At 58.9% G+C, this 27,592-nt stretch overlaps 1 protein-coding gene across 1 annotated transcript; it reads right to left on the reverse strand.

Annotated features, from left to right (window-relative positions):
- Nucleotides 1–21,946: 21,946 nt before the first annotated feature.
- Nucleotides 21,947–27,484, reverse strand: LOC119058781 (keratin-associated protein 10-4-like). The gene is made up of 2 exons (XM_037158223.2): nucleotides 26,821–27,484; nucleotides 21,947–22,794 (listed from the first exon to the last, which is right to left on the reverse strand). Exons 1-2 carry the CDS (start codon nucleotides 27,482–27,484, stop codon nucleotides 21,947–21,949), a joined length of 1,512 nt encoding a protein of 503 aa, XP_037014118.2.
- Between the last annotated feature and the right edge of the window lie 108 nt (nucleotides 27,485–27,592).

Below are 27,592 nucleotides of genomic sequence, written 5' to 3' on the forward strand. Positions count from 1 at the left end.
GCAGAGTGGCTCCAGGTGCCAGTCCTCTCTCTGCTCCGTCCTCTCTGGAGCCCGGGCCTCGTTCACGTCCAGTGGCTCGTTCCCCCTTGGCTGCCATTGATGGGGTGCACAGAGCACTTTCCCGGCCTTGTGAGCGGCCTTCAGCCTGAGGAGCTGGTCTGCACTGCCCGGGGCTGGTGGGGGTCCCTTCACCTAGTTCCTCCTGGGCACGCTGTCCTCACCAGCTTGTCCTGCCTGCGGGTTCCCCGAACAGCTGCCTTGCTGGTTGTGAGCTGGCCTGAGGAGCCGCAGTGACAAAAACTCACCCTAAGCCCACTCATTCTAAGGTCAAACCACAGGGTCCCCGCCAAGGGCCTTGCCAAGCGGCCTAGGAGCTAGTTAAGAACTTGGCTTAGACACCAGATGGACTTGGGTTTGGTCCTGGGTCTCTCTCCAGAAAGCTAGAGCCCAGCGCTTACTAGCCGTGTGATCTAACAGAACTGTCACTGTTTTCATTACCGTAACCCTTATGGTCATTTCTGCCCTTGCCGCCCATTGCAGCTGCCCCAGGAGTCCTTGGGGGCTTAGGTACTTTGACACTTTCTATTAAGGTGCCTTCCAAAGTGCTGTTTTCCCCAGGTGACTACATGGTGACAGGCCCATCTGGCCTGGGACAGGAGCACCGGGGCCTGGGCTCTGAGCGGCACCGACGGTGAAGGGCTCGTGCTCCACGGGGAGCTCCCCTTTCCTCCTTCATGGGCACAGGCACGTGTTGAGACGGGTCATGAGCCGACTCATTAGCGGTGGTGCGGACCATGTTGCTCCCGGTGCTTTACCCTCCGAACTGGGAGTCATGGTCGGAATGCGTCCAGCTTCCTCCCCTTCAGCCACCTGGAGATGTGATCACTCATTGTCTACGAGATCCTATCTCCCCTTCAAACCCACGGGCCTGCCCTTGGCGCTCAGTCCCTGACTCACAGCCTCAAATTCCGAGAGGCTGGTGTCCTAACTGGTTAAATGGCCACACACACAAACACATGCATGCACGCACTCACGCACATGGGGGACCTGTGAACAAGGGCTTCCCCAGGTGAGGCTGGTCGGGGAGCAGCCCAGCCATAGGCCTCAAGGGCAGCATGTGGAGCTTGGCCATCACTGGCAGGTGGCAGGGCCATGGGAGATATAAAGAGCCTCACGTTTGGAGCGGCCATTTTATTAAACAGCTCCTCCTGCTGGTGCGGGACAAAGTGGAGGGAGGCGTGGAGGTAGGGGGTCATTTGGACGTGGCAGTGGGTGGCTGAGGGGCCCTATGGAGACGGAGACAGTGGATGCCCTTGAGATCAGTCTGGGAGTAGGATGCACCGGGTCTGTCAATGGATCCAAGGACAGAGGGCAAGGGACTAAGGCTGGCTGGCTGGAGCCACCGGGGGGTGGTCAGGAGGACTTCAGGGTCAGGTGACAGGCTGGACAGTGTGATCTGTGTGATGCTGCAAGGATGGGATCTGGTTTGGGTCCCATGACCCCTCCCTCGTTTTGACCATGCACCCCCCCCCACACTACCTTTTGGGAATTGCCCCTCCACAGTGTGCAGTCAGGTAGGGCATGGAGGCTGTAAACCAGGCCCTCACTGCAGCTGCACCTCCTGGGAGTGGAGCCCAGAGCCAGTGTCCTGGGGACAGACACCCACAGCACGTTGCCCTCTCAGATGGTGTCCTGACAGCTCTGTAACTGGAGCCCCGCCATCCAGTTCAGTCCCTCAGGGACCCCATGCTGGAACCGTGAAAACTGTTACCCCAATAGGTGCACCACACACGCGCCCTTGAACTCCAAGGACAACAGCGGGTGAGAGGAGCAAGTGCAGGCGATGGGATGCACAGAACATGTGAAGTTGCTACAGCAAAAGGTTGGAGCTTAAATGGGATATTCCTGTCTTTGATACTCACCTGTAAGTGGCCCTAAAGTGTCCTGGTGAGTTCTGTGTGTATGTTCTCTGCATTGTGCATCCCTCCCTGTCCCCACGGCTCCGCACCATTCGGAAGAATGGCCCCAACCTGGGCCATTTTGCCACAAGGAAGAGCATTTGGTCACCTCCCATACTCCGTGCCCTCGCCCCGATGTGAGTCACGGCCTCGTTTGTCTGGTGAATGCACACCTGGCATTTAACACCACCCCTCTACACCACCCCACCCGACCACTGTGGGGTGACGAATTAGGCTCCTCTGTAAATCACCTTGGTACTGGGACAAGAAACCAGCCAGCCAGCACCATGTATCTTGCCCCCTAAGCAATGGGTCTGGGCGGAGGCTCATCATTGCACAGACCAAGCACAGAGCACAGAGGAGACATGGCTCTGAGTCACGGCTGGTTCACGCTCAGATCCTGAGTGGGCACATCCTGAGCTAAAGGTGTGCCAGGCAGTTTGGCCCTCGGAGTCACGTGGGCTCCGGCGAGGTCTCCGGATTGTGAGGTTGGGAAGCCTGAGTCCTGCCTCGCTCTGCTGCCCCAGACTGGGCTCTGGTGCCTGGGGGCTGCTGGGGTCTGGCAGGGCTGCAGCAAGGCCTCGTGGGGCTCAGGGAGCCCCAAACCCAAAGCAGGCTGGCCGTCTTCCCCAGGTGTCACCAGCTTATCAGTAAGGGCTCGGTGGGGTCGTTGCTGATATGGTCAGGTCGGAGCAGATGAAGACTCAGCTGTAGGGAGCAGTCACGTGACGACAGAGGCAGAGGTTGGGGTGGTGCCGGAACAAGCCGGGGAACACCAAGGATGATGGCAGCCTGGGAGCTGGAAGAGGCAGGAGGATGAAGTTCTGTTCTTTTTGGCCCCTGAGGTTGTGTTCAATTTTTCTGTCCGCCCCGGAAAGCAAATACCACCTGTCATCTCAGGTCTTGTCCCTGCCTACTTGGCTAGCACCTCCCTCCCTCTGGTGCCCACCGTGGGGGTAGTGCCCCCAGAACTCCGTAGGGGATGAGGATGCTGCACAACGCCTGATACATCCGACTGAGTGGCAGTCACGTCACCCCTGTCATCTCGGCTGGCGATCCCAACTCCAGCTTTGCAGCTTTGAACCAGCGAACAGCTGAGCGGAGCTTCCAAGTGGGAAAGTCCTCCCTCCAGGCCCTGCCGTGCTGTCGGTCCTGGCTCAGAGCCAACATGCACGGCATGGTTTTCCTGCCCCCAGTGTTCAGTTGCCAAGTGGGGGCAGGGCCTCCACTTGGTGAACACGCTGGGAGCAGCAGGGCCCCGGAACAGGCGTTTGCTCAGCAGGGCTGGCTGGGCAGGAGGTGCTGGAGCCCCCAACACCCCGAGCAGCAGGGTAGGACCCAGACTTGGAGACCATTGCCCACTCTTCCTCTGACCCAGAACACACTTTCAGACTACCCGAGGGTCCCATCCTTCAGATAACTTCATTGGCAATCGTCAGTGGGCCTCTCTCAGGGCTCCTTGCGTTCCACAGACAGTTCCTGGGCCCCGTTTCCACGAGCACTTATCTGCCACCCTGGAATGTGAACTCTTCCTCACTGAGAAGTCAGAGAATGAGCCACAGCTGTGGCCCCTCCGGGACCAGGGAGCCCACACTGGGCCCTGCACAGGACGGCCGAGATAGCGAAGCCCCTGCCTGTTCCTCCCCTGTCCCTCCGCCATCCCTGCTATCCCTGCTGCTCCCAGGCAGCAGACCCCCACCCCCCACTCGGCCCCATAACCTTTCTGCTTAGGAGGGGCCCCGTAGCCCTGACGGTGTCCTAGTGGCTCCTGGAGGGGCTTCTGAGCATCTGCTTCTGGGGTTGAGGTCTTGAGACCCCAGGACCCTCTCCCAGCACTGCACAGCCAGGCCAGGGCCAGGTGAGAGAGGCCAGGCCAGCAGGGAGTATTGCAGCTTTGGTTAGAGGGGAGGGTCAGGGGACAGGCCCTGGGGGAAGGCTGGAAGAAGGAGAGAAATTGGAGGGATGGGCAGGAGAGGGCAGGGTGGGGGGCACGAGCCCCAGGAGTCCACAGAGCTGCATGGCCGCTGTCCACTCTCTGCCCACATTCCTCCCCACTCCACCCTGTCTGGGGAAGTCCTAGAGTAAATGAGTATCCTAGAGGTGACCATGAAGTACCCCTGATGTGTGGGTTAGAAACCATCACATGAGACAACAAAGCCAAGTGCTGGGCCGAGGGAAAAGGCCCAGCACTCGAATTTGTTGTCTCATGTGATGGTTTCTAACAACAACCAGCTGAGGGGGAGGGTGGACCGCTCTTTGCTCTGGGGACTCCAGGATGAAACGGGTGAGTTTCGTTCCTTTTGGGTGATTACTGTCTGCAGGGACCCTGGAGGGGGCTGGGCGAAGACCCTCCCCAGGGCTCTCAGGTCACCTGATCTGCACCAACCTAAGGAGGCAGGGAGGCGGACACCACTGGTGTTCCCCTTGTAGGACCAGTAAACCAAATGGACTTTTCAGCAAAGCAAGGGGATATGCCCTCCCACACTTGGGTGGTGGTTCCCAGTCCAGAGGTCTGGCCTCAGAGCCACAGGGCACAGCAGGGAGGCCAGCTTTAGACCCAGTGGGCACTGCCCCCTTCATGAAATACCCTGTCCCCTGCAGGGAGGGTGAAGGAGGGGATCCGGCTGGCAGGGAGCATCTGCTTGGCTCGGACTGAGGAGCGGACTCACGGGGGCCCAGGGCCAGCTCAGAACTGTTGCACCAGCTCTGCTTGGCCACACAGGAGGGGCTGGGGCTCCCACACCCAGGTGGGCTTCCCCCTTCCCCAGACCCCTGGAGGAAAGGGGCACACTCAATCCTGCACGGGGACCGGAGCTGTTTACACAGATGGCCTCGGGGCTCGAGTTGACTCCCGCCGTCAGCTATGCTGTCAGCTGAGAAGAGAGGGCATGGCGGAGTGTGTGCCCGTGCCCCGGTGGTGTGTACTTAGTACACTGTGTGTGTAATAATACGTGATTCTGGCCGTGACACACCGAGATGCTGAGTGACTGCCCCTGACAGTTGGATTACGGCGATTTTCATTTCCTTCTTTTTGTCCCCAGCACATGATGAGGTTTCAACAAGGAACCTAATTCACCTTGTGTGATAAGGAAAATAAAGTTATTTTCAAAAGCACGTGTATGTCTAGGTGAGGTCATCTGTTTGCAAGCTGCAGTAGAGTAGGGCCGTCCTAGACTCCTGGGGAGCCCTTCCCAGCTGACAGCGCCCTTCACGTCTGTCAGCGGGGAATAAAGCTGTTAGTGCTCAGTGGCCTTTCTGTCGTTGTTATTTTAACAAACTACACAAGGAAGACACGAGCACATTCTTGTTGAACCACACAGAAGTCATATTGCTGGCGTGGGCAGAACCTGCGCTTTGAACTCACTGCGATTCCAGGAGTCTAGCTGAGAAAAAGGCCGCCATTCCCACCCTGGCACAGGGCTCGTGTCGGACTCACCGCGTGCAGTGGCTGGGGGGGGGGGGGCGTGTGTGTCACGGGGCCTGTGTGCTCCCGCCGGCACGCCCCCCACAAGGACATCGCTCAGCAGAGACAGCTATTGCGTTGCTGCGCTGCACTTCTGTCCCTGACACCGAGAACAGGACTGACACCACGGTGCACTTTCACGCACTTCAGTGGGAAGTTCGTGATGACGTAACCTCACTCCGCTGCGATGGTGGTTTTTGTGGGCTGAGCTGTGTCCCCAGAATTCACATGTTGATGCCCTGACCCCCAGCCCATCGGAGTGTGGGTGTGTTTGGAGATGGGGCTGTCAGAGGGGCGATCAAGGTAGAATGGGGTCTCTCTGGTGGGCCCCACCCCACCATGACTGGCGTCCACCTAAGAAGAGAATATGAGGACGCAGACAGCAGGAGGGACAACCCCTCGAGGACCCGGAGAGGATGGCCGTTAGCCAAAGACACTGCTTTACGTGTGCCCCCCAGCCGTCCCAGGGGCGATGGCCTCTGGTGGCACATGGTCGCCCAAAGCCTCCTGTGCTGTGGCCCTTGCCGCCCACCAGGGTCTCTGGCTTCTCTCCCTGCCTCCTCTGCTTGGGGTCCAGCTCTTTCCAGGCCCCTCCAGCCCTCCCTGTGCCAAAGCTCTCCACTCTGCCCGCACTGCCCGGGCAGCACAGGGAAGCTCCCGCCCAGTCCGCGGAGGGCTGGCACCCGCGAGTGGGCAGAGGGCCGACTCTCCCTGCTGGGCTCCACGTGCAGGCGCCCCTCTTCCAGCCCCCGCCATCGCCGGCAAGCAGCCCGGGGCCCAGCCCAGGGCTGCCATGGAGTGAGCGCCCTATTAAGGGTTATTGAGTTTGGGAGTGACCTGGGATTTCAGAAATTAGCAGCAGTAACTTGAATTCCCACCAAGGCGTGTTTCTCTGGGGAAACCCACGGGGCCCTGTGACAGGAAGGCCTTAGTTTAGTCATCTTCCAACTCCTGTAGCCCAAACACTGTGCTTCGGCCCCACTGAACATCGGGGCACAGACACCCTATGTTTACTGAGCCCCTCCTGGATGCCAGGGCCTGGGGAACAGGAACCTCACAGTCTGTCGGAATGGCTGGCGAAGCTGAGAGTGAAGGTGCAGAGAGTAAAGGGCGAGGCCTCCACAGGATGGAGGAGCCCAGTGGGAACCTGCACTTCCCGAAGAGCGATCCTGGTCCAGCTGGCACCCCCAGGGGTCCTGTGCATGGGCCTTTGAGAGCCATCTCCCGGAGCAGTCTTTGAACAGCTGGAATGACTGGTCCTCAGAGGGAAGGGGTGGCAGGGCTGAGAAGGGAGGGGGCACCCTAGGAATGAGGCGGTGGAGAGGAGGAAGGGATGGACCACCCTAATGGCTGCCGTGGCCATGGGTGGGAACAGGGACATGGCCTGATGGGCAGGTGTGTGGACGAGGCAGGGAAGGAGTAGGCATGGCTGCCGGTAGATTTCCCACTTCCCACTGAAAGGGAGGCCGGTCCGCTGTGGGAGAAGTGAGAGCAGAAGTCACCAAGGAAGGCACATGAGCCTCTGATCACAGGTGCCCCCCAAGTCAGCTGGTGGGCGCACAGCAGGCGGGGCTGCAAGGTCTGCAGTGAGTCCATGCAGGAGGCCGCTGGTGGGGCGCAGCTGGGGGAGCACACTCTGACCCTCACGGCCCCCGGGGCGGGTTTCATCGTGACCTCCTATCTCAGTGCTCAGACCGGTTGAGTCACCCAAGCCCACACAGGCACGAAGATGTCTCCACAGGAGATCATACGCAGGACTAAGAGAGTCCCCAAGTGTCCCCACACTCTATCTCTGTTGCGGCTAAGAGCTGGTGCGGACTGTGCAGGGCCTCGCTGCCACTGTCTACCACCTAACATTTTAGTGAACGCACGGGTGCCTTGGTGACAGCATTCGAGTGTCCTTTGTCCTTGGGAAATGTGGTTTTGAAAATGTCTTAAATAACAGGGATAGACACCAACGCAGAGGCCAAAGCACTCTGATTTGGGGCTAGTCTTGGGGGCCAGCTGGCTACCAGGCAAGTGGCCGGTGGGTGGCCACCGTGAGTCCCACGCTTCCTTCTCTCCCTGAGGGCCCTTCGGGAGGCATTCCGAGCCAGTGTCCCCTCTGCAGCTCTCTCAAAGTCCCTGTGGCAGGAAGGGTGGGGCCCTGCTCTTCAGGCCCCTTCCCACGCAGGCACCCAGGATGCGTCCTGACCAGTAAGGATGCGCGTTTCTGCCTGCAACGCATGGCTCGGGCGTGGACTCGCCCTGGTCCCGCCTGTGCGGGAGGGCTGGCCACGTGTGTCTCTGACCTGCTCCAGGGGGCTCCTGGGAGTGCTGGCAAGCAGCAGATTTGTCTGGTCCTTCCCCCCAAAGCCTAGCATCCCCCAGTGTGCAAGGGCCGGGCAGAGGGCGGGCGGGCGGCCCGCGGGGGTCCCAGGTGCAGGGCGGAGGTGCGGGCCCCACTCCCGGACTCTGGGTGATTCACATCAAACACTGGGCACCTTTGTTCCTGCCGGCTGTGCGTGCGCACGCGGGGCTTTGCCGCTCCTGGGCGGTGCAGGCCTGTGGTGCCCGGCGGCCTCCCTAATTACAGCTCTGCCCGCGCCCGCCCCCCTGTGCCTTTGAAGTGGGTGCCGCTGCCCGCCGGCCTCGCACCCCGGTAATTGCAGCTTCCCTCCAGGCCGGCTGCCTGTTGCTAAGTTTCCCTGGGTCTTTTCAGCAGGTTGTTGGGGAAATTACAATGCAGCTCCGAGCAGAAGGGAAAACCTATGCTTTTATCAGGGTTAGATTAATGTAGGTTAAGCTGTGAAGAATTTTAAGAACATGCTTTGTGTGCTAAGGATAGGTTTTGCCTGGAGGTGGGACTGGTGCCCCACGCAAGCTGAAAATGACAGGCTTGGTAAGCCAGGGACAGGAAGCAGCCTGGTGGCCTCAGTGTGAGGCTGAGGCTGTGCCATTGTCCCCACAGAGCAAGAGTGGCCGACATCCCCGTCCCGCCTTTTTGCCCAGGAGCCAGGCGAGCAGCGCAGGGGAGGAAGCCTCTCTGCCCGGCCCCTTGCGCGTGAATGAAACCAACTCGGGTGATGGGACCAATGTGGTTTTGGTGTTTGAAATGAGCTAAAAGCCAGTTAGGGGGGAAAATGGGGGCATATTCCCTTCTCATGCCCCGCCCCCACCCTTGCCATTTAGTTCTCTGAGGAAACAGCATGGGTGAGCCCTCGGAGACGGTTCCTTTGGCGGTAAGTGCGCCTGCGGATGCCATTGACTGGGTTGGGACAGAGGGTGTTTGCGTCCGGACAGCTTCGTTCAGTCTGTTCATTCCACACCGAGTCCCTGTGTGCACCAGGGAGGCCCACCGTGAGCGAGCCTGGCTGAGCCTTCGGAGGAAAACCCCCGGGGCCTCCTTGAACCGCAAGTGAGACACAAATTCTGAGCCTGTGACAGGGCCGGCCTGGGGGGTCCACACTGACGTCTCCTGGCCGCTCGTGGGAGGCCATCTCGGGGCAGAACGGTGGGGAAAACGGCAAACAAACGTCTCGGGCCTGTCATCGCCTACTCGGGGGACGGGGGGCCCGTTCGAAAGAGATCCCGCTGCCAGAACCCACATAAATGAGCCATGTTGAAATTCCCGGAACGGAGGTTTCCAGACTTTGGTTTTAATCTAGGGGAAGCTCTCTTCCATGAAGTGACATTAGATAGGACTGCAATTGACAGGACTAGGAAAACTGCCCCCTCCGCTGGCAGAGAGGCCAGCGTCGCCTTCTGAAGAGCTCTCCCTCCCAGCTCAGCTTCCTCTGCCTCCCCTGCTCAGTGCTTCCCTCTCCACCCTGGGTGTGCCTCGGGAGATAATGCCTTTGCCACAGTAGCCAGGGTTCTGCAGAGAAGTAGCACCACCAGCAGATACAGTTATGTATAGATAAATCCGTCTACCTGCCTGCCTACCATCTGTCTGTCTCGGTGTCAGGAGACACAATGGAGGACATCAGCCCCCGTGATCGTGGGGACTAGCAAGTCCATGGAGTCCAAAATCTGCAGGGCAGGCTGGCAGGCTGGACACCCCGGAGAGTGGGCAAGGCAGCTGAGTCCCTCCTGGAGGCACCTGTCTTTTCCTGAAGGCCTTCACCTGAGGGGATGAAGTGCACTCCCATTACCGGCAAAGAAGAGGAGACCCTGGCCTTGACCCCGACCCCCATGAACCCTCGAATTCTGGGTCAGCACTGGGCCCTCCACTCCGTTCCTACCCGTTCTTCTTTGGGGAAGTTCCTCTCCCAAAGCCGAAGGACACAGAAAGGATTCTGGTTATTTTCAGTTTCCTAAACCCCACGTTATTTTCCTTGTTTTGCCGCTCCTGATGCTGCAGTAGGATTTCTTGCCGACCACTGTCTCTGGGCCCTAACAGTGCTCCCCTCAGATCTCTGTACAGACCCCGCTTCCCCTTTTCCTGCGGCACGAGTACGGCTCAGAGGCTGTCCGTCTTTCTCTCTTATCGCCATGTTTTCTTCAGGGGGCGAGTCAATTTCTGCAACTTTGCAAGCTTTGCCCCGATTAGAGAAAGCACCCACACTGAGCAGCCAACAGAGATGCACATTCTGCAAAGACACAAAAGAAAAAGGCACCACAGCCACAGTAGCAACACGCACTCAACGCACTTCTAGAAATAGAAGACCTTTGGGATGAAGAGGAGTGTTCGACACCAGCCAGGGAAACAGTGACTTGGGAGCGTGTATGCAGACGTGTGCACCTAACGAGCGGCGTTGGAATTTCCGGCGCAGCGCTGGGCAGAGTGACAGGGAGACACGGGATGGCACAGAGAGAGCTCCAAACACAGTCACACACTCTCCGAGAGTGTGATCTATCAATAAGTGTATAGGATATTTACAGGAACAACTTTGCAGAAGAAGTGGACAGCCTCCATAGTCAAAACGCTAAAACAAATTTTGATGAACTTAATTCAGGAGTGGAATAAACCGAGAGGTATTCGTGTTCCTGACTCGGGAGGTGTCATATCATAAAAATGTCCATTATCCTGAATTTAATCTATAGATTTGTGCCATTCCGATTGGGACTCCTATATCATTCTTTATTGTTTGCTTTATTTTGGTTTTGGACATGAAGATGAGAACCAGTAAGTTTTAAATTTCATACGGAACAGAAAATACGTGAGCACTGCTAACACATTTGTGAAAAGGAAAACCGAACACACGTGAACACTGACCATCAAGACGTTGTCAAGACGGCCGAGGAACGAGATCAGGGGACTTTAAAACGGGGGATAATAGACTGGATCCCAGCTTATGCGGGTGCCTGATCCATCGTGAATGTGACATTGCGAGGTGGTGGGGGAGGAGGGGCGTTTGGTCAACGGTGCAGAACCGCTCCTGCCAACAGTCCCACCGACCACGTTGCCTCAGGCCCACTCACACTCAGGACAGAGCGGAGAGCTCAACGTAAACCCACACGTGGCAGCAGAGACATTCAAAAATTGTGTTTCAAGACGCCTAAGTTTTACAGAAAATGTTACTGACCGAATAAAAGGTTAAAATACCTGGCAAAAGACAAAGGCATCTGAGAGCATTCTTTTTATAAACAAGCCATGAAACCAAAGCATCGAAAAACAGGTGACAGGGAGGAACTATTTGCAACAGACATTCAGCAGACAAAGGGTTAACAGCCTGAATATCCAAAGACCAGTCTCCGGCTGGTAAGAAAAACAAACTCCTACCCCCCAGTTCGATGACTTCACCGGACCTCTCCTATTACATCACAACCTCACAAGCCCACTGGGTGTCAGTGACTGATGGACCAACGCTGGGTGCCAGGTGAGAGGGAGCCCGCCCAGGCGCCGGCTGAGGGCAGCGTGCCCGGGGAGGTGGCCACTGAGCACTGTCCAAGCCTGCCTGCTATTCCTGTCCATCTAGACCCGTGGTCACATGTCAGGTACCCTCTTTATTCCCCAGTATTCCACCCTAAGTGACAGATTAGCTTCGTAGCACCCAAAACGGGAGGAGGGGGGAATCTCATGGTATTCACACCTTATTTCTGTAACACGGAGTTATCATTTCAAATTTCTCCTTTACCTGCCACCCCATTTTCCTGGGGAAAGCTTCATTCTGTGGTTGGGATGTACTGAGCAGCCCCTGCAGAGATGGGGACACACAGAGGGCCGCCTTTGGCTACAGGGTGATGCTCTCAGGGTTATTGTTGCAGTGTAAGGAAGCCCCCGGACGGCTGCATGTGGCGCACGGCCGTCCCACCTGCGTGATAACCATGCAGAGTAGCTGTCGTCCCCTCTCCCTCAGTGCGTGGACAGCTGTGGGCGACAAAGGTCTGCAGCAGAGGCAAACGGGCTGTGCTGAGGGGACATACTTGGGAGAGTCTCTGTTTTCTCATTTGGAGGTAGTTGGCGGACCAGGACGGGCTGGTTCTCTGGCCCGGTGTCGGGCTGCTTGGGGCTGTGTCTGGCTCCCAATGGGACACCAAACCAGCCCGCTTCCTGGAAGTGACACCCAGTGACGGAAGGTCTGGGAAGGTTCTGAACAGTCATGGAAGCAGCTCTGGTCTGTGACGCGGTGGCAGGGCCACCCTCTGCCCTTTACACCTGTGCTGGTCCAGCAGGTCCCTGGGACACAAGTCCACAACCTTAGCGTGTGTGACTTAGGGAAAGTGATTTCAGCGCCGAGAAACTGGGGCAGAAAACTAGAAGCAGGTGTTTTGTTGCTGGTGCCTCAGAACCTTCATCTCGTGGGTATGCTGGTGTGTCCCCAGGGAGGGGGCCTGGAGGAAACCCACACCTGAGCTCCTGTTCCCACGGCACATCGGAGAGCCCATGTGCGGGGGACACGCCTTCAGAAGTGTGCTGCCTTATCACACCCATCGCTTAATTCGTAGGCTCCTTCTCCACGCGGCCCCACTGGGCACGTTTCGTAAGTGGGGAATCAACGTTCAGAGCATTTCCGTGACTTGTCCAGGGCCATGAGGGGCTCAGTCTAGAGAAAGCAATTCTGAGCTTTTTCCTGCGTTCAGACACGTCTTTCTGTGGTTTTAACTATGAAGAAGATCCCACTAATTACCCCGATTGTCATCATGAGCATTACCAGCATTACTGGGTCGGATGTAACTGAAGGAAACCTTTCCTGGGAGGGTTCAAGGCAACACAATTCTGATTCCTCAAATCTGGTTAAGAGATGACACATGATCACATTTTTTATCAATCGATTAAAGGACAGAGAGTCTGGGGATCAGAGGTCAAGGGTCATCTGGCCAGGTTAGCAGGAAGCTCAGGGACACGGCCTGGGTTTGTGGTCTGCAGGAGTGACGTCCACCACCCTGTGGGGAGTCCCCTGCCCTCCCGACCTGCTCCAGCCTCACCCAGGGCTAAATGACCCACCAAGTTTCATTAGTTAGGAAAGAAAAGAGGAAAGCTCGATTTATCCGATTTAAACAGCTGGCTTTCCCCCAGACATCGGGCCTTTCACGGTCTGGGGGGCGGTGTCCTTCCTTCTGTCAGAGAGTGGTCACGATGCATCGTACTGGGTGCGAGGCGTTTCACAGCTCCTCCTGTCCACTGTGGTCAGAAAGCATGGGCTGCCGGGGGGACCTGGAGTGGAGGTGACGGGGGCCCCACACAGGGGTGCACCTGGTGCTGGGAATGGGGTCCTGTATAATAAAAGCCACTTCCAGGTTTTCTTCATGCAACTCCAGATAACTGAGACCGTGTGCTCAGGACAAAAACCATCTCTTAGTGTCTGCTGGAGACACGCACACACGCACACGCCCTATCATTTATCTGTCTCTGTGTCTCTCTCTCTCTACTGAGAGAGAGAGACACAGAGATGGAGAGAGTCTTCCTAGGCACAGAGGCTGTTTCACAGAAAGAGCCTGTGACACGCACTCTCTCCCCCTCCATCCCCCTCTTCCTCTGTCTGTGCAGCCGCTCCGCCCCCCAGCTGCAGCCCCAGGGCGTTTGCTCTTCACACACACCTGGAGCTGGGGTTCCCCGGGAGAGCTTGGGGTTCACGTCCACAGCACTGTCCTATGGAAATGTGCAGCTTAGGGGCTGCAGAGAGGGGTCCTGCTGACCTGGGGACGGCTCCCAGGGGAATGCCAGGGTCTCCTACAAGGGCATAACTCCCTTGCCAACTGCTGGCAGCTCTTTCCCGTCCGGTACCTGAGCGCTGCTGGGAGGGGCAGGTGGGGATTTAAACAGAACAGTCACACTTAACGGCTGCCCGCCTGGAGCAGCACTTCACGGCAACTGTGGTTTTGAGAGGTCAAGCTGGAGTGACCCTGGGCCTTGAAGATGTGAGCCACCCGCCGCACACACGTGCTCACTCCCCTCCCCCGGGCGACTCTTCTCTCTTCTCATTAGCTGTTCCCTTGAAGGACTGACTTCCCTCCGGAGGGAAATTCCTGAAACCCAACAGTTGACAAACCCACACACCCTCCCGAGGGCCAGGCACCAGATAAAAGTGGGGCATCCACTGCCTAGAGTGGGACCTGCCGCTGCCACCAGGGGACCCAGCAGAGCGTAGGGGTCTGCCACTGGGATCCCAGGAGAGTGTGGGGACCTGTCGTCCGGACCCCAGCAGAGGGGGGACCTGCAGCCGGGAGTCCAGCTGGCACCCTCGGGGACCTGCTCCCAGCCACACCCCCCAGCAGCTGGTAGCCGAGTTCAGTCCTAAAAGGCTCCCAGCACCGAGTCTACACGCGAGGAAAACAGGTTCTCTGAGTTTTTCTGGTTTGCTCTGAGCTCTTCGCTGGACGATCTATTTCTGTCTTTCCTTTGGGAAAAACGCGCTTTGCCAATGACTAATCGAGGCCCATGCAGAGATGTTATCAGCTGTCACCTGCAAGGCAGGACCCGAGCCCATGAGGAAATGAGGAGATAGACAGGCAGGCGGCTGCAGCCCCGACCTGCCAGCACCACCTGCCTTCCCCGGCAGAGCTGCTAGAAGCTGGCTGCCGCCAGGGCCACCTCTGTCCCTGCCCCAGGCCCTGGGCATGTGGCCATCCCAGTGACTGCCGGGGCCTCCCCCCAAAGGGCTGACCCAGGTGTCTGAGGAGCAGCTGCCTCCCCTCGGGCCAAGTGCGAGCCCTGGATGGAGCTTGGGACCCAGACCCCTCATGTCTGTCCTGCTGACGCTGTGTGTCCTGCTCCTGCCCCTGGCGACTCCGGACCGAGGTGGCCGGCGATGGGAGCCCTGCACAGGTAAGGGGGCTGCTGCCTGGGGAGCCAGAGTGGGTGTTGCTACTCACTAAATGCCACCTTCTAGCGCGAGTCCGTGTCACTGGTGCACTTGGACAGGTAGGGGTGGGACCAGCCGAGGTGGAGAAGATGAAAGGGAACAGGGAGGTAATCACAATCGAAACCTGGTCTTTAAATGCTAACAGGGTGGGGACTCTGTTCAAAGAGTTAAGCAGCCGCCATCCGAGGCCCTTCGCATGTATTTACCTGCATGGCCTCCTGGGCAAAACGGCCTTACACCTGCTTCAGGAATGAAGACCTCGAAGGAGGCAGACAGCCCCAGGGCTGCATTTGGCAAAGTGCGGAGCTTTCCCGAAGCCCGTGGTTGTGTCCCGTGAGGAGTGACAGAGACAGGGACAGCCCCAAACACATCTTTTGGGGTGGCCTCCAGCCAAGGGGGGAGCCGTGCTGGCCAGTACCCCCAGGGCAGCTGCAGGGCAGGGGTGGGGCAAAGCGGGAGGGCGGATTACGCTCCCTCCTTTGCGGAAAGTCCAAGTGGGCTTGCTAACACCCATGACCTTGTCACACCTTTCTAGATTTTCTACCAAGAGATTTTATTTATCAAACCCAACATTAAAATGCAAAGTGACAGGGAAACGAGGCCTGGTACCTAGAAACCCGGTTGCCGGACCAAGAGCAAGTGATATGGGCACATGTGGCCTCAGTGACAGTGGCAGTGTGGGTGTCCCAGGAAGAGGGTTTGCTGGGTGGCACTGGTGTTATTTGCAAACTACTCATCCTTGGTTCCCTGGAACTGGCTGAGTCCCCTCTATGTTACGGCTCTTTGTTCTGATGGCACTTGGTCCCCAGTGATGTGACCGGAAGATGCCCATGAGGTTCCAAGTCAGAACACTGACTGACATGGGCGGGGTGTCCTTTAAAGTCCCCAGTCTCCACCCCTGAACCACCAGGGCCCCTTGGCAGAGAAGAGCAGCCCTCGGGGTACTGGGGCAGCCGCTGTGTGGGGCGTAGGGAAGGTCTGAGCCCCCACTGGGCCCCTGAGTCCACTGTACCTGCCCCTGTCCGTGACCATCTGGGGACATGAGATTTGAAAATCACACAGGAGCCAGGCCACCAAGTCAGAAATCCCCTGGCCCCAAGTGACTGAAGGCTGCACTCCCTCCCCAGCACACGCAGCGGTCCCGGCCCGCACCAGAAGGGCCCTGCGCAGCACGGGTGCCCAAGCCATCCCAAGTTCGTGGCAGTGTCCCTCCCGGTGGGGGATGAGTCACTGACATGTATGTTCACGTTCCCTTCAGCGCCGGGAACGGAATCAACCTGCATAATAATAATAAAGGTTATTTATAAAGCCGCCCCCTCTCCCCTGAAGGTACATTGCAAATAGTTAAAAGATGACCCAGTTCTAAATACCGCAAACGAGGGAGGAAAGATAAAAGTCACATAAATAATATTGAACTGCATTTGGAACGCTCCCAAGACACTTGCATGAGGGCCAGCCAGGATTTTGGAAAAAACACCACTGGGACTGCATTCCGTTTTGCAAAGTGCACGAGTTAGGCTGTAGGGCTGTGTGTGTGTGTGTGTGTGTGTGTGTGTGTGTGTGTGTGTAGGCAGACTTCACTTTCCTTTGGGCCTTGTTCACAGTTCTGTCATTGTGTGTGTGTGAAACACAGGGGCCTTGGCTGTGACACCTGATATCTGAAGTCTTGGCTCTGACCCTGTCCAGCTCGGAGTGGTGGCCGGCGGCTGACGTGCAGGTCACAGGGCAGTAGTGACGGTTTCAGGCCTGTGCACCCCTCTCTCAGGAGGGCACCATTCTGGGGAGAAGGCCACTCTGCTGCCACCACTGTGCCACCTCTCTGCCCTGGTCACACTCTCTTCCTAGTGTCAGGTTGCGATTAAGGTCACTGTAAGGCTGTGGGGGACTTCTGGGTCAGGATTTTCAGGGATCCCTACCCAGTGGGGCAGCAGAGGGGAGAGGAACTGTACCCTAGAAAGTCTGGGCGAAGGTGGGAGGCTGGGGTGGCCCAGGAGTTGGGAGGACAGAGGACGATGGCTCAGTGGGACTCGGTGTCTGTATGGCTTCAGGTTCAACATCCAGGTGGTATATGGAGGGGCAGTCCAGGAGGCCTGAGGGATGGGGAGGGAGGGCGTTGTCGGGACAGGAAGCAGGCTACTTCAGCTGGCTTTCGTAAGGATGGGACAGCAGGAGCAGTGTCCTGCTGTTAAAGTGGGCATGGGGTCTGGGCAGTGAGACGGGCAAGGATCTCTCGGAAACTATGGCCAGGGCCACGCCGCAGGTGTGCAGACTGGTCACCTGCTTCCCAGCTGATTGGCATACTGGCCAGCAGCAGGGTACCAAGGCCCTACTCGGGTGAGTTCATGGCTACAGGACACCACCTACAGGAAGGTGACGTGGCAGGGACCCTTCTCTGAAGGGTGGGGCCTGGGGATAGGCTGGCCCTTCTGCACAGTGCGTCTCATGATCAAGAGTGAGTCTCGGCCAAGCCAGAGATGACCCAGCAGGGGGTTGGCTGGACCCAATGTGCTGGGATCACTGACAGGCTCAGTGGGGGTGGGGGGTGGCCAGAGAGAAGGGGTGAAGTGGAGACTTGGAGGGGGAACCCACCTGAAAACAGAGGTGGGCCCTCACCCAGGGCTCAGAGCCTAATGCACATGGCACCCACCCCACCCACTGTCTCTTGCCTTCACTGGCTCAATATCCAGACAGGGAAGGTGCTGTGCCCACCGCTCAGGCGGTACATCCCTGCAGGCCGGGAGTCTGCACCTCCCTCAGATCACAGCTCTGCAGAGTAGGAGCTGTGAGAATCTCAGGAGGAAATCTTCAGGGGGGCAGGAGCTGCATGGGCCAAGGCTTCCAGCAGGTGTGGGGGACCCCAGGGTGGGCCCAGTGCAGGGGTGGATGGAGTGGTGAGACCCGGGGTGCCCTGCATCACTGTAGCTGGAGAAAGTGCCCAGGAAATGCCTGGTGACAGATTTGCATTTTAAAGCAAGCTGGGGTGTGGAGGCCCCAGAGGCAGCAGCTCAATGGGAGGCTGGGGGCATCTGGCCTCCTTTGCACCTGGTACAGTAAGGGGTGGGGGGGAATTCTCTCACAGACTTTGTCCTTGGACTTCTTTAACCAGAGTTCTGCGGTGGGTCATTGGTGCTTCTGTGCTCGCGGGGTGATTATTCGCGTGAGTTCTGGGAAATCCTGGCCCCAAGTCCAGGCCCTGGAGGCCGTTTCCTGGGAGACGCCCCCTGCTGGTGGTTCACACTTTTGCAGTTAAGAAGCCCGTTGCTTCTGTTCGCTCATCATTGGTCTTTTGCCCGCACAGAGAGGAGCGCACAGACCCAGAGGAATCCCCACAGCCAGCCCTCGGCCGTCCTGCGGGCGGGGTCAGACCCTTCCTGACCAGCCCCAGGTCGGCCCCGGGAAGTCCGGAGGCAGAGGGGGAGACGGGGCTGCTGTCTTACCTGCCTGACACTTCTGCACAGCTGGGGAGTGGTTGGCGATTGGGCGCAGACGGTCTCAACAGTTTAGTGCTGAGGCTTTTCACTTTTGTCACTTTTAGCAAAAGTACACGTGACATTAAGTGAATGACCCCCTATTAGTACAGGCGCAGCGACCTGCTCTCTGGAGGAGACCCCAGCACACCCCTCACCCTCGTCTCTGCAAATACAAGTCTGCGGGCCCACCCCCCCTTCGCCCCCCCAGCACAGAGAAGGCGACGCCCTAAACCAGGGCGCCCTGTCACCCTGACACCCTTTGTCCTTATAAAAAGTTCTCAGCTTACAGGGCAGGTTTTATTATTACACTCCCCCCAACACTCCGCCCAGAAGTCAGGAAACAGAACATACATTTTTTATAATGGAACCTCATACACTATGCTCTTAAGTGGCTTCGATTGTTAACGGTAAATCATGGGTTTTCCGGGCAGCCTTTTTCCGCAGTGAAGGCGCGCGATTCCAGGTCTGGACTGGTCTCCGCCTGGACGCCCCCACGCCCCACCCTCCCAGCTGGACTCTGAGCCCCGAGCTTAGAGAGCTCTGTGTTGGGGCGGGAGAGGGGTGGGGGCGCCCACTTCTCCTCCCATCCTGACAGTCCGGGGACCCCGAAGGTGGGAGGACAGGGAAGAGGGGGCGAGGTCCTCGGTTATCACCCTCGGTGTCCCGGCCAGGCCTCTGTGCTTGCAAGCGCACCCCGAACCGCGTCCGCTCTGGTACCACGTGCCCAGCGCCGCTCAGAAAGCAGGGCGAAAGGTTAGGCGTCGGACGTGAAAGCCACTCCCTTCCCTCGCAGGGTGTTGGGGTGGGGGCCCCCGTCTGTTAACGCTTCGTTTTTCATCCCAGCCCCAGGTCCAGGCTTGGAGCCGCCGGGGCCCAGGTACCTCTGCCCTGGGGTGAACATCTTGAGGGGGGATCTCAGGCGAATCTAACGAGTATCTCCGGTACTTACCGGCCACCGCAGTGGGGCGGGGGCAGAAGAAATGTCAGCCTTGCTGCCAAGGTGACTCCAGGGTCGGCATGCAGCCCGGGAGTCCCCTGCCCCCCTACCGTCCCCCCGACCCCGGGCGAAGGAAGGGGGTGGGCGGGGCGGCCTGGAAGGAGATAGCTTCCACTTCTGGGCGGGGGAGGGGTGAAATGGTGTGGTGTGGGGTGGGGTGGGTTGGGGGCGGCCGGCCCCGCCCTGGGGTCTGCAGGCTGGGCCGGGTTGGCGGGGAGCCCTGGGGAAGCGGAAGGGAAGGCTCCGTGTGCACACGCGCGCGCCGCAGAGAAAAACAGGAGGATATCCACCTAAATGATAAAACTTGTGTCGTGGTCTTTTTTCTGCGGCGTGCATGTGGCTGTGCCGCAGGTCTCGCGTGGAGGTGGGAGGTGGTTGGGAAGCCTCCCAAGGCTCGGGCGCCGCTCCACAGCCCCACCTGGCGAGGTGTGTGCGCGGGAGTCCGGGCTCCCGTGCAGCCTGCGGAGACGCCGCTCGCCGCTAGGGGTGGGGGGCGCTCTGGGGACCACGCGCTGTGTAACTACCTTTCCCGGGAAGTCTGCGGGTAGGTGGCATCCCCTGCCCCGGGGCTCGAGGCTGAGCTTAGGACAACTCAGAGGAGAGTCACTAGTGTTGGTGACAGGCTGTGCGGGCGTCCCTGAAGAGCAGAACAGAATGGCACTCAGGCTGGTGGCTCACCTGGCTCCTTCTGGTTAAACCAGGGCGCTCTCCACCATCCTGGTGGAGAGCGCCCTGCCTTGCCCGACGCCACTGGGCTCCTTCCGGGGTCGGAGGGATGGAATTCCGGGCCTTGAACTTGTGTAGGAACCACTGTATCTGTGGGTCATGACTCCAACCCAGACGCAGCAGCCCTGTGGGATGTGCGGTGAGCCCCCCGCAGTTAGCGCCTGCACTGTCGCCAGCATCTTTGCGCCCCCTGAGGATTTGTGGGAACATCTGACCCTCATCTGAGTGAGGCTGCCTTTCCTTTTGTGTTAACACTTCAATGAAAAGGGTACCTCACTGCCACATTTGTTTAAAAAAAAAATTGGTAACTGTATTTTCACACAATTGTTTCTCCTAGGAATCTAGGGGAATATGTTTTATGCATTTAAATACAGTTTCTGATAAGGGATCTATGGGTTCACCATCCACCCAGAGAGGCTCAGACCCACAAAAGATTGGGGTTCCCCAGCTCAGTGGTCTTTGGGGGTGCAGGTGAGGTTGTCTAGAGGGAGACCGCTAGAGGCTTAGGGGAGGCTGCAGTGGACAGAAGTCCAGGGGATTTTCCAGCTTCATAACACCTGGGAGAATTGATTTCTCACACCCCCCCTTTCATAATGGGGTCCCAGAAAAGAGGGCCAGTGTGCCCCAGGAGAGTGGTGGAGGAGGGGCAGGGTCCCCAGGGGAGGGAGCCCCAGGATGTGGGAGGAAGGACTGACTATGAGTGCTAATCTGCGGGAATTCACACCATCCAAGTCTAGTTCCACCGAGAGATTCCGGGCTCCCCCATTTCGTGAGCATGGTTCTGGAAATGCCAGCCTGGCTGATGGGGGGTCTGGACCAGGTTCTCGGGGGGACATTGCCTGACAGTCAGGTGATCTGTTAAACCTGCTCTGAGGGTGGGGAGCTCGCTGTTGACCCCCCTCCCTTTGAAGAGTGCCTTGCTGCATTTCATGGCCTCCTGGGGGGAGGGGGTGCTGTGGCAGGAGCAGGGGAAGATGAGGAGTGAGAGGTGGCACTGGTGGAGTGTGGAGGAGGGGACCTCAGTTAGGAAGTGGCTCTGTCCAGGAATGAGGGCTGGCCTTGGGCAGTCTGGAAAATGTGGGGGCTCCATGCAGACCTTCAACGAGGGAAAAACCCTCTAAAGACAGCAAGCCTGAGCCCCAGAGTGTGGGCCCTTGAAGTCACCTACCCCCGCCCTCTGCCCTCTGACCTCTGCCACACCCAGGTGAGACCTGGAGTCAGGGGTCTGCCTGACCTTGGTCACATCCGGCCTGGACCTGGGGCCAAGGAAAGGGTGTTGTCATCGACCTGTGGAGGCACTGACAGGGGACATTTTAAAAAATGAGGAGGTTCAGGGGTAGATGGCGGGACAGACTCAGTCTGTAGAAACCTCTGTGTCAGCTCTGCCCCAGGAGCATCCTGGTCCCTCTGCCTCCTGGCCCTGAAGCCAGCTCGGGCCCTGCCCCCAGGTACCCTCGACTGATCAGGGAGAGCAAAGCCTGAGACAACAGGACCCTCTCGCCAAGGGCCTGCTGGCCAGGTGGCTATTGGCCACCTGGGTCCCAGACACGCCACACGGCCAGGCAGCACGGCCACCCCAGATATGTCCAGAGGTGCAGACGTAGGAGCAGGGGCCCCAGACGGCCCTGGGTGGGCCTCAGAAGTCAGTGTAGGAAAAGCTGCCCAAGTGTGACTTGTGCCTAAGATGCAGGAGCCAGGGCTATGCTTCCCTGGGGGATGGGAGAAAACCTGCAACTAGGCCCATAAAGAGAACGCCAGGGGCCAGGACAGCACGTTTATTCAATCAACTTGAGACACAAGTATGGGGGGGTAAACAGCATCTGGGGGGCAGGGGTCGAGATAGGCAGGGCCCCCAGGAAGGCTATGGGACAAGGCCCAGGGGCCACGTCTGTCAGAAACAGCCTGAGGACCCCGCCCAATAGGGGAGGGATGTCTTAGCTTTATCAGGGCAGCATGTGGAGGCTGCAGACAGGCTCATTGCGGTGGCTCGGGTTGGGGGTCAGCGAGTGCTCCTGCGGAGGCCTGTACCAGTGCATGTGCTGGGGGAAACCCTGTGGGCGGTCGTGAGGAGGGAGGGGCTGGCTGTGGCGGGACTGGACACGCGGTCAGCAGCAGGCCTTCTGGGCTGAAGCAGGGACACAGCAGGCCAGGCGGGAGCACACGGGGCGGCAGATGAGGGACACGCAGAAGGCTGGGCGGCAGCAGGAGGAGGAGGGGGCACAGCAGGAGGAGACAGGCACGCAGCAGGCGGGTCTGCACACAGGGCGGCAGATGACGGACACGCAGGAGGAGGGTTTGCAGCAGGATGAGGGGCAGGGGGTGCAGCAGACGGGCTTGCAGCAGACAGGTGTGCAGCAGGTGGGTTTGCAGCAGATAGGAACACAGCACGCTTGCTGGCAGGGGGAGGAGGTGCAGCAGGAGGGCTGGCAGCTAGACTGCTGGCAGCATGAGGGTGTGCAGGAGCTGGTGCAGGCTGATTGGTAGGGGCTGGGCCCACAGCTCACAGGGGTGCAGACGAGGGGCTGGCAGGGGGCTGGGGCATAGCAGCTGGGAACACAGCAGGAGGGCTGGCAGCAGCTTGGAACACAGCAGGTAGACTGGCAGCAGCTGGGGGCACAGCAGGAGGGCTCACAGCAGCTGGGGGCACAGCAGGTGGACTGGCAGCAGCTGGGGACACAGCAGGTGGACTGGCAGCAGCTGGGGACACAGCAGGAGGGCTCACAGCAGCTGGGGGCACAGCAGGTGGACTGGCAGCAGCTTGGAACACAACAGGTGGACTGGCAGCAGCTGGGGGCACAGCAGGAGGGCTCACAGCAGCTCTCTGGACAATCTTCCACCTGCCAGGAGGAGTCGGTGCAAGAGTCACTGGAACCAGGCAGGCAGACGCGGCTGCCATAGCTTGGGTCACTGGAGCAGACGGACAGAGTGGAGGCAGCCATGGTGGGTGGTGGGGCTGGAGGTGAGCTGGGAGGAGTGTGTGAGTGTGAGTGTGTGTGTGTGTGTGTGAGGGTGAGTGAGTGTGTGAGGTGCCCAGGGCTGTCAGCCTTTATACCCCTCCTCTGTGTTGTGTGTTGCCCTAGCAGGAGGCCCCCACGCCCCCCCTTCCTTGTTGGTGTTTGGAGTTGGTTCCCGAGGAACCCTCATTAGGGCTCATTTATTTTCCCAGGAGCTGCTGCCCAGCTCATAAAAGTCCTGCCTGTGTGTCAGGGCTGGGCGTCTGGTCCTGAGCGAGTCTGCTCGGTGGGCCTGAGAGTTGGTGTTGGGGTGGGGTTGAGGCAGGTGGACGGAGTGGGTGCTGCTGGGTGCTCATTGCAGGGATCTGGTGATGGGGGAGGGAAGCTTGGATTCTGGGTCCCAGAAATGGCTCCTCATGCGCGTGTTTGTCCCTGAGGCATGCTGTGCCCTTTCTTTTGCATTGTCACCAAGTTCCTGTAGGTGGTTGGGTGGAGGGTCAAAATCCCGAGCCATTCTGCCTGGGGTTGGGGCCAGCTGTCGCTTCCTCAGGTTGTGGTCTGACAGGCACAGCCTGGGGATGGGAGCTTTGTGCTGGTGTCTCTCCAGATGGCACCTCTGGGTGGAGGGTCACGCGGTGGGCAGGGAGGGGCAGTATGGTCCTGTGCCCAGCTGAGCAGCAGCCACCAAGCTGGGACATGTCTCCTCTGTGACCTCTGGGCTCTCAGGGCCCTTGTGGCTCTGGTCAGGGTGGCAGACAGCCTCACAGGCCCTGTCCTGGGGAGCGAGTTTGAGCATCACCTGTAAGGGTTTGGGGGTGGCTGGACCAGCCTCCTTAGAAGGCTGAGCGTTCACTGTTATTATTATTCTTATATTGATGCTGTCTCAGTGACATTTTAAACCGGCACACTCAGACTCAGAAAGCATGGCAGCCAGATTTTCCATACAAAGTTGACCACGCGCAGCAGGTCCTTGAATAACGGTGTTTCTCATCATGACATGGATGAGATGCCAGAGGACCGTACCTCCGTTGGTGCCAGCGCCTGTAGCCGAGTCAGCTCCATCATCTGTCCTGTCTCCCAAAGTTGCAGAATCTCCCGCAACGCTAAGCGAAGGCTGGCTGTACGTCTGACTTTGTGTCTTGGGGTGGCTGTGATGACCAACCACGTGCTCGGTGGTTAAAATAACCAAAACGAACCCTCTCCGGTCCCGGAGGACTCAAGCCTAAGAGCAGTTCCTGAGCCGAGACCCAGGTGGCACAGGACCCTCTGGAGGCTCCAGGGGCAACCTTCCTGCCTGTTCCAGCTTCTGTGGCTCCGCTCTGGCCCTGCAAGCTCCGCCTCTACAGTTAGGTGTCCTGTCCGTCATCTGTGAGAAAGCAGAGTCTCGGCCTCGCTGTGAGGGGCAGGGCCACTCAGGGCCCACCTGGCTGTCCCACGACCAGCTCCCCTCTGGCAATTGTTAATCTAATCATCCCTGCATTCAGCCTGAGGGGCCTCTCCTTCTGCTTGTGTTTGGAGTTGGGACGAGGCTGCCTTTGGGGACGTTTTCTGCCCCCCTGCAGCATTCCTGGCAAACACGCTGTGTTTTACCTGCCCCGTGTGGTCTCTCCCCCTCTCTGCTCACCCCTCCCTCCCACCGCCTGATCCAGTGTGTACGGCCTGGGCCGGTCACTGTGGGCCTCCGTCTCCTCCTCCACGAGATGGGGGTGAGGGTCACAGTGCACCCAGGCCATTGTGGGATTTAAACATCTTCAGCTGACACAGTCACTGGTCTCACCACGATTTTACTGGCCACATGGCAGCATCGTGCTTAACAAGGCGACGTGGTTTCTACCAAGTCTAGAAGAGCCGAGAGGCGTTGAGTTGGAAGGTCAGCCACTGGTTCGGCACCGGTGGGTCTGCCCAGAACAGGTAGGACAGGCCCCGGGCCTCAGGTCTGGTGACAAGTTTGCACTATCCAGCTCTCTGCTGAAGTTCAAAACACTGACTTCCTGGGTTTCTAGAGCATTCCGATGAAATGGGAGGCCTCGTCCAACACGTCGGGCGCTTCTCTCACAGGTAGCCACCTAGGGAGACCACCCTGCAGGCTGCTGCTGGCGAGGGGGCTTTGGGTCAAAGGAGCGCCCCCGGCCCCTGTTCTCTCGGCTTCTCTTGCTCACACTAGACCCCCAACCCGACACTTTGTGCTCGGAGCTTCGGGTGAGGGCAGGAGAACAAGGTCAGGACCACAAGGACAGGCGAAGGGCTCTGCCCAGCCAAGTGCGGCCGACGCCCCCAGGGCCGCCTGTCTCTGCTGGTGGTTCCCCTTCTGCCCAGGCTGCAGCCATGACAATGCCAGGCCCCAGATGGCAGTTTCTCCCAAGCCTACAGGATTCTACAACATTTTTTCTCCTGGATTGCATCTTCTACTGGACAGAAGGTGCCATTTCTTTCCAAAATGCGTTCTGTATAAGAATGGGCACATGGCGCTGGGAGCTCTGAGGACAGTGGCCTCCGCTAGGAAGGTCTTGCCCCATGAACTTGTCTTGGGGTCTCTGGGGCTGGGACCCAGGGTCCTGTCTTAGGCTGCTCAGAGTCACTTAGCGAGAAGGAAAATGGTGATGAGCAGCAGGGACAGACCCCAAAGACCTACTGGAAGTACCACAGGCTCAGTGGCAGGACCAGGGTTTGCATGTGGGGGGCTGGGGGTGAGGGTGGAGTCCAGGGTGCTGGGCGGGGGTTCCACCCTCGGGGGATAGGTGGGCTGGGAGAGGCAAGTTTGGAGGAAGGTCCTATGGGGAGCTGTAAGTGGCCTGAATCCAGGAGAAGCCCTGGGGACGTGTTAGGGGAGAGAGTCAAGGTCCCCACGCCACAGTGAAGTGGAGGGCGACAGGCACAGGAAAGTCAGAGAAAGAAGGAGCAGGAGAGTTACCTCCTGGAGCTGAGGGCCAAGCTCCGTGGGGACAGGTTCCAGGAGAGGGGATGGGAGTGGGACTGATATCAGCTGGGGTCAGGCAGGGTCCGAGGCGTGGTGGTGGGTGGGGAGGGTAGAGGAGAGGATGTCACAGTGGAGCGGTGAGTAGGTGAGAAATGGGCCACCCAGAGCTGTCAGGCAGCTCTGCTCTGGAGGGGTGCAGGCAGAGCCAAGGGGGAAGACGACTGGGTTTTATTTGTCATGTTACATGAGAGAAGACTTCGGGGCATGTGTGGTCCCGGCGGAATGCTCCAGAGAGAGGGAGGTTTAGGAGCCGGAGGAGGCAGGTGGGCCAGGAGGGCTGGGGCGGCGAGTGCAGGTGGTGCCTGACTCCAGTCCTCTGGGCGTGGGCGGAGGGGCTGCTGCATCTGCCCTTCCTCTCTCCTGGGGAGAGACACTGAACCCCATGTCCTGCCGGGCCCCTTCTGCAGGGGGCTTTCCTCCAAGGGGGCCTCTCAGGGAGATGCCCAGGGCTGTGTGGTAATTGTGCCTGGGACTGGCCACAGCCAAGTCCCTGAGGGTCCGCCACAGATGGGCTCCTGGGAAGGGGGCTGCCCATACCAAAGCCCCCATTCCTGGGACCGGCCCAGATCCTGTGGGATGGGAGCTAGGTGCCAGCTCAGCGCGGGCAGGGGCCCTGAGAAAGGGCTAGTGCAGCTGGGGTCAGGCAGGGCTGTGAGGGCACTGGGCCCCGCCTCTGTGAGGACTGGCTGGCAATTCAACTAGAAATGGCTAAAAGAACCAAGTGCCATTAAGGTTAAATGCAGGTGAGTTTATTAGGTTTTTCCAAGCAGCCTCTAAGGAGGCAAGACCACTGAGACTTGTATCATGGACATGGCTGGCCACTGGGACACCAGGAGGAGTAAGCCAGTGAGCATGGACAGGGTCATCCGGAGTTTGATGGAACTTCCTCCCCAGCTGAGAGGAGGGGATGCTGTCAGTGCATCTCAGGAGTTCCTAAGAGACAGACCCTAAAGGCAGCTGCAAAGCCAGCAGTGCCCCATTGTGCTCAGCTGGCCCAGGAGGGACATGCCTGGTCAGCAGCAGAATTTCTGGGCTGAGGCAGGGACACAGCAGGCTGGGCGAGAGCACACAGGGCGGCAGATGACAGACAGACAGGAGGCTGGGCGGCAGCAGCTGGGCCGGCAGCAGGAGGAGGAGGGGGCACAGCAGGAGGAGACTGGCACACAGCAGGAGGGTCTGCACACAGGGCGGCAGATGACAGACATGCAGGAGGAGGGTCTGCAGCAGGATGAGGGACAGGGGGTGGCCTGGCAGCAGGAGGGGACTGAGCAGGGGGCAGTCCCAGAGCAGATGGGCACACAGCACACGGGCTTGCAGCAGATGGGTGTACAGCAGATGGGCTTGCAGCAGATGGGCACACAGTAGGAGGGCTGGCAGCAGCTGGGGACACAGCAGGAGGGCTGGCAACAGCTGGGGGCACAGCAGGAGGGCTGGCAGCAGCTGGGGACACAGCAGGAGGGCTGGCAACAGCTGGAGGCACAGCAGGAGGGCTGGCAGCAGCTGGGGACACAGCAGGAGGGCTGGCAGCAGCTGGGGACACAGCAGGAGGGCTGGCAACAGCTGGAGGCACAGCAGGAGGGCTCACAGCAGCTCTCTGGACAGTCGTCCACCTGCCAGGAGGAGTTGGTGCAAGAGTCACTGGAACCAGGCAGGCAGACGCGGCTGCTGTAGCTCAGGTCGCTGGAGCAGACAGACAGGGTGGAGGCGGCCATGGTGGGGCGGTGGGGCTGGAAGATGATGTGAGTGTGTAAGTGTGTGTTTGAGGGAGTCGGTGTGAGGTTGTGTGAGCTGCTCAGGGTGACTGGGCTTATATACAGCTC

The sequence above is a fragment of the Artibeus jamaicensis genome, unplaced genomic scaffold (genome assembly GCF_021234435.1).
Source record: "Artibeus jamaicensis isolate MK-2021 breed Jamaican fruit bat unplaced genomic scaffold, CSHL_Jam_final scaffold_474, whole genome shotgun sequence".
Taxonomy (NCBI): domain Eukaryota; kingdom Metazoa; phylum Chordata; class Mammalia; order Chiroptera; family Phyllostomidae; genus Artibeus; species Artibeus jamaicensis.